Source organism: Acanthopagrus latus, chromosome 13, assembly GCF_904848185.1.
Source record: "Acanthopagrus latus isolate v.2019 chromosome 13, fAcaLat1.1, whole genome shotgun sequence".
Taxonomy (NCBI): domain Eukaryota; kingdom Metazoa; phylum Chordata; class Actinopteri; order Spariformes; family Sparidae; genus Acanthopagrus; species Acanthopagrus latus.
The window spans coordinates 1459482-1471110 of NC_051051.1; the positions used below are offsets into that span (position 1 = coordinate 1459482).

General features: G+C 42.0%; 1 protein-coding gene across 3 annotated transcripts in view; it reads left to right on the forward strand.

Moving 5' to 3' along the window:
* LOC119031502 (rho GTPase-activating protein 26-like) overlaps positions 1-11629 on the forward strand; it is an 88714-nt gene that overhangs the window by 67208 nt on the left and 9877 nt on the right. For all 3 annotated transcript variants that reach the window (XM_037120031.1, XM_037120030.1, XM_037120032.1), the window contains exons 18-20: positions 894-1053; positions 3000-3144; positions 3487-3658. In XM_037120031.1, coding sequence (XP_036975926.1) covers positions 894-1053; positions 3000-3144; positions 3487-3658 — 477 coding nt within the window. The remainder of the gene's footprint in view (positions 1-893; positions 1054-2999; positions 3145-3486; positions 3659-11629) is intronic.

The window sequence follows — 11629 nt, forward strand, 5'->3', positions numbered from 1 at the left end:
TTGTCCCTTTTTTAACCTCAGCGTCTGTCAAATCTTTTGACCTGCATGTCACCAAGCGAGTGCTGCAGGATAAGAGGATGCTACTTACCCTTTGAACTGATTGGAACTTGACATTTTGCTCAAGGGCATTTCATCAGGGCAGATGCTGATGAGCACTCCAGATGATTAAGTTCAACAAATCTGTTGCAAGTCTCCTGCAAAGATCTCATTTTTTCATATGAAGTACGTTCCCTGACAAGTGCCTCTCATTTCTTTTTGTCTCTCCCACCCTTGTGTTGCTCACCTACTGAATAAAAACATCACAGGCAAGATAATCTGAGTCAAACAGACTGTCTGTCTGTAGTTTACATAACCACAAGCTGCTGCAGCTCCTCAGCAAAAAGCAGGGCACGACTCTGTTGGCTTATGTACAGTTGTTCCTCTAATGCATCCCGATAGCATTGTGTTTTCACTCTAAACCCTCGTCTAAGCCCTGTGGCTTTATTGGGATTTTCTTCAGCAATAGCTGCATGATATAATGTGTGTCAAATGGGACATCAGCCACGTTTAAACAGCATGTAGACGAATGCGAATGCAGGTATTTTTGCGAGCATGCACATATTTACCTGCAGCTTAGTGGATTACACCTGTCTTATAGGTTGAGTGGTTGAATAAACACCTCAGCTCTTTGTCTCATTCAGTTCAGATCAGATCAGAAGGTTTATCGCATCAGTGAGAACAAGATTGCCTTAAAGGTTCTTCTGTCAATCAGTTCATTCTGCTGACTCAGCTGAAGTGAAGGCCATCCAATACGACAGATACTCTTCAGTCACAGGCTGTGAAAACCAAAACAAGGAGCTGAAAGATGGTAAAGTGGTTCTCTCTCTGTCTCTCTGTCTGTCCCACCTGAACAGTGTTGCCAGCCACCACCAGCAGAACCTGATGACCATCGCCAACCTGGGCGTGGTCTTTGGGCCGACTCTGCTCCGCCCACAGGAGGAGACGGTCGCAGCCATCATGGACATCAAGTTTCAGAACATAGTAGTAGAGATCCTCATAGAGCACCATGAGAAGGTGTGTGTGTGTGTGTGTGTGTGTGTGTGTGTGTGGGTGGCTGGGGATTAAAGGAGTCCCGTGGCTTTGTTGAGGGGATTGACTTTTGTGTAATTGCGCAGTTAAAGCAGAAATTAACGCACCTAATCATTTATATGTGAACGAGCACCTGACGCACATGTATATAATCTACACACTTCAAAGCCACTTTCCCCTGCCGATCCAAGCAGCTTATTGGCAGGCCAAGCTGCTTACACATGTCACCATGGCAACAGACAAACCAGCTGTCTGAGACCCTAGCATCGTGCACACAGTATGTTCAGCCAGTGACAGAAACAAGCGGTAAGACACGCGGATGCAGAGAACATGTGAGCCTGCGTGGATTCACACAGAGACATGAAAGAGTGACTCACAAGACGCAGTCGCCCTCTCAGTCCTCTGCAGTCCTGACAGACCGTCCACACTTCACACATCTGCCCGCTCGTCACAAGTAAAATGATGATGAGGTCAAAGCATTCTGTTCATTTTGTTTGCTGCAGTCAGCCTGAAGCTCGTCTGGAGCCATTCTTATTCTCCTTCCTTGACAATATCTATTTTAAATGAAAAAATATTTCATTTTGGTGGAAAATGGTTTGAAGTGATTTCCTCGAGCTACAAGTCAAACCGGGTCCTTTTTATTTATAAAGCCCAGTGTCACACATCCCGGTTCCCCTCGAGGGGTTTTCAGGGTTACAGAAATATTGGTAGGTTTCATGTGATCCTGCTTATACAACTCCAAAACAACTGAGTCAGTGTGTTAAAATGGTTCTCCTGCACTCACATATATTTTTTTTCTTCTGTTTTCCATCTTGAGTGGAGCTTTGGGTGTGGAGCTGCCAGCAGAGCAGAAAAAAGGGGCTGACAGATAAATGGAAGGAACCATGATGACATGTGACTTTAGCTGAAATAACAGACTAATACGAGCGCAGCAGCACCAGCTGTGGAAAAAACCATCAGGCTGAAGAAGTGAAACGTAATTGGTGATCACTTCTATATTTTTATCTCAGCAGGGTATTTTCTGAATTTCGCCTAACTGTGCTTGAAAAAGCAGGAATAAATTTCAGCAGTGTCACGATCAGTTCCATGAAATCACAGACTGAAACACGTAATGTTCCCCTGTGTTAAGCTTCTGCACATGTAATTATTCCCAGTTAAAAGAAGTTTTTCTCCGTCGCTGTGTTAAAGACTCTGGTCTGCTCAGGCTGTAATTCTGAAACATTAAACCAGGAATTAATATTAGATTTACCTTGTTGGCTCTTATTTGAGACCGACTCTGTATTCAACAGAGAGTGGGAAGGCATCAATCACTAACTCAGCATGAAGAGAGTGGTACGTCCACAGGTGGTTCTGCAGACCTTTCATTTGCGCCGTGTTCCTGTTTTTAGCACCGATTCTGAATCAAATCACAATATTTAGCATTTTGTTGCGCTGGAGGTCTGAGTGATTTCACCCTGCAGATACAACATGCTGTGCACATCCACTCTTCAAACTGGCAGTAGAAAACTGTTCAGCTTTAACTTGGCAGTGTGAAGTTGATGCTGAATGTAACAGTCAGAGAGTCGTGACATCACAGGCCATGTGCACACAGCTGTGACATCAGGATGTGTTGTGTTGCAGGTCGTATAAATGTAAATCATTTCACCACTATCTTTGGTCATGTCTCTATTATAGACCTTTAAATAGGTGAATAAACACTTCTTATCTTTTCTCCAATGTATATTTCGCTCTCCAGTGAGAATGCTAATTTCTCCTCCAATCTGTTTGCAGAGGTGGTGTTGATCATCTGAGATTTGAATTTGGAAACATTTCCACTTCATCAGAGAAGACAAATTATGTTGAAAATTACTTTTCACTGGAGCGTTTTTTTTGTACATGTCTGTATTCTATCTTATGTTTCACAAACACCATCATTCGTCCTTTTCGTGCAGATATTCAGGGACGTGCCGAGTTCTGCGAGCGGGCCGACCAACATGCAGCTCAACCTGCCGAGGAGGAGAAGCACTGAGGCCAAAGCACCGTCCTGCAGCGAGAGGCCGCTCACACTCTTCCACACACCAACACATTCCCAGAAAGGTGAGCTGAACCATGTCATCAGCCTGTTAACATTAATAAAAAGTAATGATTGCTCCATTTCTTCCGTTAGAGTTGACTGAATGTGTGGCTGTATGTAAAACTTGAATGAAGTCTCTGTAACCACCACTCTCTGTTGGAGAGAATAAACAACAGACTGTCAGCGGTCGGTTATGGTTTGATCTGTTTAGCTTGTGATCAGAGAGAACTCGCAGTCAACAGATGTTTGGTTTCGCAACAGGAAAAGGCTTACCAGTACTAAAGTGGCCACTTTCAGAAAGAAATGGGGAACATATTTCTGTCTGAAAACACTCAGAGTTGTAAAATCTTCCTTTATTCTTGCAGGTGAGAAGAGGAACAGTGTAGGAACTGCAGCCGAGCTGCAGCCCGTGTCCTCCTCCGCCAACTGTAACAGCAGCAGCAGCAGCAACAGCAGCAGCCACGGTCGAACCCCGAGACACAGCCTGACGAGCAACGACGGAGAGCAGGACACCCGGCAGATCCGACCCAGCTCTCTGTGAGTCCAGACCAGAAGCTGAACTCAGCCTGTGTACTTCCTCACAGACACTGCAGGCTCTATTAAGATTTCTACATTTCTCTATATTGACTTGTAGCAGTAAGATTTCCTGAGACTTTTGTCGTTTACTTTGAATTGAAGTTAATCCAAATTATAAGGAGAAACACAAAAAAACTTTTTTCAAGGAAATCCTTAAATAAAGAATAAACGATGAACCTTACTTGTATGATGGAGCCAAAGTGCTTTTCACATCAAGACAGATTTCATTAGTTCATTGTTTAGTAGTCAGGGAGATCGTCAGGGGTCCTCGTCAACATCATGTCAGAGAAATGTCTAGATAAGCAAAATGAATAAAAGCTTTACAGCTCAACAGTGTTTGTGTGTGAGACACACAAAGAGACACACGAGTGCAAATATTCAATTCAAATGCACAAAAACACATTGAAGAATCTACACATGCACTTGTTTTCATGCACAAATAAATTCACAGACCTGGAAATGTATGAGCACATATGGACATATGTTGTCACACACACACACACGCACACATGCACACATGCACATGTGGCAGCTTAGAGAAGTAATCTTGTGACTCACGGGTTGTCGGTTTAAATCCCTAAAGTGTCCGAGTGGGACCATATGTACGAAAGGAATTGACCTACAACTCTCCCAACAAGGGAAGGTTTTTCTCGTGGATGAGGGAAATGTTAAATCAGAACAAGAAGTTATGATCCCATTCTCATGCATGCACACATAAAAATATCATGTAGCAGTTTCATAATCTAATTTCATATATAATCAAGCTATAAAAAGCACCTGTTGTGTCTATGTTGGATGTTTCTTGCTGCCTCAGTGTCTGAGCAGCGGTTTACACAACTGAAATCTAAAGACTTAAGTGAAACAGAAATGTTTGTGTGTGTCTGAACCGGCGTCTCTGCCTGTGAGAAGTTCTGTTTATGTTCATCTAAACAGACGACAAGCCCATGAGGAGGTGATTAACAGACGCCTGCATATGGAATTCACAGAGACACGATGCTGAGCACACACAGACATAATGATCACACTCTCTGCGTCTTCATTCTCCTGTCAGTCATCATCCGTTCCGTCACAGCTTTTTCTACAAGCCACTTTGGTGTTGACAAAGTCTTTGTTAGAGCAAAGAGGAGACACACACGACCAATCATCTTATTACTGACACCGCGGTGAAAGAGCTTCAAACGCAGCCTGTCACCAAGTCGATGACACGTCACTGCTGATTATTCTGCTCCCTCCGTCTCATCTCCCCTCAGCTCTCTCACTCTCCTTCATCCTCACCCTTCTAATCTCACTCACAGACAGTTGCTGTTACAGCTCTTTATAGTGGTGAAATTCTGTACGTTTCACAATTGTGACATTTCTGGACTAATTGATTCATATAAAACATGTTTGTGATACACTTAAGAATGTTCCATTTATTAGAAAAAAAACATAAACTCATCAAACATGATGATTCATCTTATTTCCAAATCTTTGACTTCAAATCTTGGCAAGCCAAGAACTTTTTCAACACTGTGATAACTGTTATGCTGAATCTGTGTTAGCGCTCTTCAGCATTACAGAGATGCTGATGGCAAATGATGCTCACGTATTAAGTTCTTCTTTCAGTATGTGATGTGTAAAACCGGAAGTTCACACTTGCCGGTCCTCAGTCTCTAAATGTATTTAGCATTTTTCTCATCCTATCAACCACTTAAAGTTCTTGACAGCACATGTCAGCTTCACTCATTCATGGCCACATATTGATTGTTGACAGAAACTACATTTGGATTCAGTATCTTGCTCAAGGACACTTTGACATGTAGACTACAGGAGCCGGGAATCGAACCACCGACTCTCTGATAGGTGGATGACCACTTTTCCGCCTGAGCCACAGCCGCCCAGTTGTGTATATGATTGTTCCCCTGGGGAAATCATATTATCTTCTATTTTGTGTTTGAAGACTTCAGACTGACAAGACGATCACATGACGAGATGATGGACCGCAACTGTACATTTACGTGCAATTACTGTGCAGAGGAACAGTCGTGACTTTGTGTCTGCCGCTGAACGAGCCCTGCAATCACACGGCAGAATGAAAAGGCTGCATTTAACTGCTGTTTTGTGCAGCTGCCTCTACTATGTATTATAAATATTTAAATGTGCATATGGACCCCATTGACAGGCAGATGTTTGCCTATAGGTTCATCTATGGGGTCGTCCTCCAAATGCTACAGAATTGTCACATAAGTCATTATGATCCTTTTCACATGTGGTGTTTGTGAGTCAGAGTCTGAGCTAAGATTAAAAGGACACTTAAAATATCAGACAGTTTTGTGCCTTTTGTAAACTGAGGCCAGGATCTGTTTCAAGGTGTTGTGCAAAGATAGAAGAGAAATTTCATCCGTGAATTCTGCAAAAGAACAATAAAAGCGAGGAGATGAAGTGTCTGTAAGAGATAGTCAAGAGCACTGAGAGAAGAAAATCGTTTTTTATTTTGATGGTTTTCCCATTATGAGTCATATTCAAGAGGCATTACAACGCTGAGGTGAACAACCTGTTGGACATGAAACTGCCAAACGGTGCGTTCAAATGACATGTTCACAAGCTTGTCTCCTGCCTTGTGTGGATCCAGTGCAGTCAAGAGTTTCATGCGTTTGGCACTTGAATATGCATTTTGTACGTATATATGTGTGTGTGAAAAGTGAAACAGATTTGCCTTCATTAACTCAGCATGTTGTCACATGGAAAGCTTTATGCTGTTTGCACTTAATGGCTCTGTTTTATTTCCCTGCTTGAAAGAAGACGGGTGTTTGGTCAGAAGTCCACCAGAACAACCAGAGAGCGTACATTCATCTTATTCCACCAGATTAAAACACATAATATGTCATTTATTACCTGTGACTAGACATGCCGACGTCCTTCTTCACTCTGACTGTTTAATAAGCCGTGACGACCGAATGGAACAAACTGTTACCTCGTTACCCCGTAGTTTTGGACATTGTTGGAAACATTTGCCAGTTTATCCTTTTAAAGCAACTGTTCCAAAATTTAGGGAGGTGTGTGTGTGTGTGTGTGTGTGTGTGTGTGTGAGTGTTCGATCTGTGTGAGTTCAGCACAAAGTTAAGTCGAGTTCAAACATGAAAGAAGAAAAATGACGTCAGATTCCCCTCAGAAATACAGAATTATTTATGTTTTGTTACTTAATCTTTGCTGATTGATCCTGTCGGTAATGACACAATGAAAATGATGAGATGACATTTGAAAGGGAAGTCTTTTTTTTTAATTTAAAAAAAAAAAAAAAAAAAAAGCTTGACCTCGAGTGCATTTCTTATCTGTGAACATTTTGGATACTTGTGACAAGGACAGCGATAGCAAACCTCCTTTCTAACCATAAAGTTAGAAAAGAATCTGCATTACATATTGTGAAACAGCCATGTTGTCCTTGAAACCTGTGACTAAAGGATAGAGGAAGGACTGATTCAGCATTTTATTGAATGAGATTATGTGTGGCTCTTTGAATTGCTGCACCTTGTGTCGCTCCATCAGAAACAAACAGTTAAACAGGATAAAAGAATGACTGATCTACAGTCAGTCTCAGCTCCGGAGGCAGCTTAGACCCGCGGGTTGCAGATTACAGCCAGTGGATTTAACTGTGAGCATGTTTGCAGACGTGCTCTTGCCGACACACACTCTCTGTCATAACAGATGAGATGTTGTTTGACAAAAGTCTCCATTCTCCTGTACAGCAGTGAAAACTGATGAGAAAATGATGACATACCAGCCAGAAATCGTCATCCGACTCGGCCGAGGGTGCAGTATTTTACAGTTTTCCAAAAACACAGAGCAGAAACGTCAGTTCAAGATTCATTTGTTTGTCATTCTACAACACAGGGTTGCACAACTATGATTATAATGGAGGTGAAGTGGACTTTTATATATGTGATGATGTTTTCATTAGTGTATATTTGCCTGAAACTAAGAGTTGTTGTGAACTTGTTACCTTGAAATCAGTTGTTTACATCGAAAAAAGGAACAGCTCTTCTTCTACGCCGCGCCGGACAGTTTCTAGAACGGACGAACCAAACGCTGATGCTAGAGAGGAGAGAGTGAGACGAGGTGTGTTCAGTTGGTTGCAATATGCAATCATGTGATGCTACTAAATCCTGTAAGTGTACGTTTCTCTGTAACTTCGGTTTTATTAGATCTTTTCAGAATAGAAAACAACAGCACAGTATTATAACATAATTTCTACCATAGCATCCTCAAGTATGAGTTTAATCAGCCAGTGGGAGCGTCTTTTATTTTTTGGGTTGTTGGATGATTAGAAACCATACGTCGGTTCTCAATAAGGCTTTTATACGGAGGATAAACTGAAACATTAACTATAATGAAATTAGACTCAGGAAACTCAAATCAGCTGAAGCACTGATACATGAAGTCGGTACGGAGAGACATCTCAGCGTTAGTAGTTACACATTCAACTCTTCGTGGTCAAAGTTCAATAATGTTTGTCTGGTTGTTTAAAGACCAGTTAAAGGGGCACTCCACTGATTTTATCTACACATTAACATCAGTTTTGAGCCAGTGTAGCTTTATAATGTTTTCTTTACGCTGGAGGGGACTTTGCAACATGTTTGAAGGCTAAACCTGATGCTGTCAAAGTTGTCTCAGCTTGGACAGATTACAGTCTGAAGGTACGACATTTCAGAGACACGCGGTCCAAAGAGACAATATGGAGTTTCGTTGTGAGTAGTATAGTTTCAAGTGTTTTTGGAGCTTCACTTATACGAGGAATAAGATGTCAGGATTTCTTTTTTCTCATGTCAGCCTGTGTCTTGCCAGTCCACCAGTCCACTCCAATGCAAGTGCAAATACTTCCTCCCTTTTTAAATCCCTGCAACAAAGATTTGCAAATTTCAGGAGCAAAGATTCTACCACGAACAAGTGAGCTTATCCAACAACTTACAGATGCCAACATTAACATCATTTATTAAAGTCCATTTACAACATGAAATGCTAAATGTTTTAACATCATCAAAGAGACTCACTCTGGGCTGATTTACTGGGATCTCAGCCCAGGCCGAGTTTTCTCAAACTCCACGAGCCAGGCGTCCTGAATATCCAAGAAAAGCCTGCTGCACCTTCATCACTGATGAGAGAGAGGTCCACAGGTCAGGGGTTAACAGCTGGGCCTTCAGAAGCTCGGCATTCCTCTGAGGCAGATGTTATTTTCAGTTTTAGCACTCTGGCTACTGTTGGTGGTTTGTTTTTCAGGTGAGAAATGCCGGGATGTTTCCTCACACCTCTTTCAAAATATTCCTTTAAAGCTTTCTCAGAAACAAATCACACCCCCGTGACTCCCTCTCATAATGACCAAACGCAAAGAAGTCAAGCTGGCAAATGAGACTCGTGTGCAAATATAAGAGAAGTGAGAAGTTTAATGTCTGACCTCTGTCACACACTGTCGACTAGCATATGTGACGAATACGACTGCTGACCCCTCAGACTTGACTTCACATCTGACGTTCGTACTGAGGTGAAAGTATAAATGGCAAAACGTCTGTTTCTGTCTTTAGGGAAAGTCATGAATTTATATTTATTTTCTTGGCTCTGTTTGGCATTTGAGAGAAAAGCAGTAAAAGTGCAAAAAAACAGTGAAGAGCAAGAAATGGATGCAGGGAGGTTATAGAGATGAAGAGAGAAGAGATAAAAGATAAAAGATAAAAGACGAGCGATGCGTGAGAAGCTGGTCGATTGTGACTCGAGTGTTTTTCCAGGAAACCTGTCAAAGAAATATTTCTTCTTCTCGCAATGTGTCACCTAATTATGCGCGCACACACACACACACACACACAGAGGCAGTGGCAGTAACCCAGTTACATGTGTCTTCCTCTCCTACGTTTTCCCCTCTTTTATGCCTTCAGCGTAACGCTCGCTGTCAAGCTCTTGGATCTTCTGATAATTACAGCGAGTGCTGGCAGTCGCTCATGGAAGATTTAACTTTTTTGAATTGTGTTTCAAAGCTGCAACCCGATAGCACTTCATATATTTAATGTTGAATATCTTGGTACGCTTCCTTTCTAGGGTATTTTCGGTTTTGCCTCTGTTTTTGCCTTCCAGCTCACCTGTAAATATAACTGATGACATGTGGGCTGAACAGAACCGCAGGCCGTACAGTCATGTAGCATGAAGCAAGCTGATATGTTGGATGATAGAGATCGTTGCAATGTTGAAATCACATCAGCAGTCAAAATAATAGTTTCTAAGCAGGGAAAAATTCAACAGGTTAGTTATGTTAAGCTTTTAGATAAAATAAGGGGGTGCTTTTATTGTGAAAAATGTGTCTGAAATCAAATGTTTTTATTACTGAATTAGTTTATTTTTGACAGCAGCCGTTCTTCAGTGATACTGCAGGGAAGAAGAATGTTTACAGCCTCTCCTTTGACCACCAGCTTGTGTTCAACTAGTCAAAAACAAGCTCTCAGGATGAAAATCAACCTCTTGAAGCAGCAAAATGCATGAAACTCAGTAAACACACAGAATTCAAAGGTTTAGGGCTTTAAAAACTGATCTGAACTATAGATTGCTGGATTTGACATCTCACTGACTGTTTGATGCGTCAGTCATGTGGAGGCTTGCATGTAATTGGCTCAGGAGAGAGGAGAAAGTGGAGGCAGAATGTCACTTGTCTACACAATCACTCATTTGGCTGTTGTAGGCTCGAGTGCGGGCATAGACGACCCTGTTTACTTAAATGAGCTGCAGACTCCAGATCGAGCTGATGTACAGGGACGAATGTGTCTGCTGTGAAGTGAGAGAGTCTTTCTTTACAGATGATGATAATGGATCACTGTGTTTTGGACTGAACATGTTACTGTTGTGAATCTACTTGACATTTAGGAATACAAGAACACAGTAGTCCTGTTGTGGAGATGCAAATACCAAGTTAGCACATGTGCACAGGAAAGCCCTGATGGTAAATGTGCGGCTCAATGACACCTCTGTGACGACAGCAGCAGCGGGAATTTACAATGCTCATTATTGAAATATTCCTGACAGCTTTTTGCACCCTTGTGTTTTTTCTGTAGTCTGAATTTGACATTTGCAGGTCATTCAGATTTACGTTGTAAATGGCCCTTAAGCAGAAGACGATACATTCCTACTTAAGGAATCTTAAAAAGGTGAACCGAGTCACGGACGTCTGACGTTTGTACTAAGGTGAAAGTATAAATGGCAAAACGTCTCTTTCTCTTTCTTCCCTGTGCTCCTCAGGGAAAGTCAGTAAAAGTAAAAAAAAGAAGAAATGGATGGAGAGAGAATATAGAGATGAAGAGATAAAGAGACACCGTCAGATAAAAAGACGTGCGTTGCGTGAGAAACTGGTCTGTTGTGACTGAAATGTTTTCTAGGAAAACCTGTCAAAGAAAAATTTCCTTCTGCAATATATCACCCAAGTACGCACACACACACACACACACACACACACACACACACACACCAGTTACAGTGTCTGCTTCAGCTGCTTTTACCCCTTTTTTCCCCTCCGTTTTCATCCATCCCCTCTTTTAAGCCTTCAGCCTAACACTCGCTGTCATGCTTTCAGATCTTCTGATAATTACAGCGAGCTCTGACTCTGGCAGTCACTCATGAAAGATTCAACTCAAGTTTCAGACAAGAATTATATTCTGCTGTTGCTGAAGATACAGACAGACACTCGCTCATCATTCTGGTGGCAAACATATTGTATACTTTGATTGTGGATCGGCCATTGATCAGCCTTTTTACAGCCTTGAGAACAGCAGATACCTTGTCTTTAAATTTCAGGTGTCATCAAAGGCAGCTTTCAGATGGGTCCTTGTGAAATGATGGCCTGTCAGATGCAGGAGGGAGAGACCAGACATCAGTTTAATTAAATCAGCTGTCGACTGCTGTGCGTGTAATGGGGTGACTACA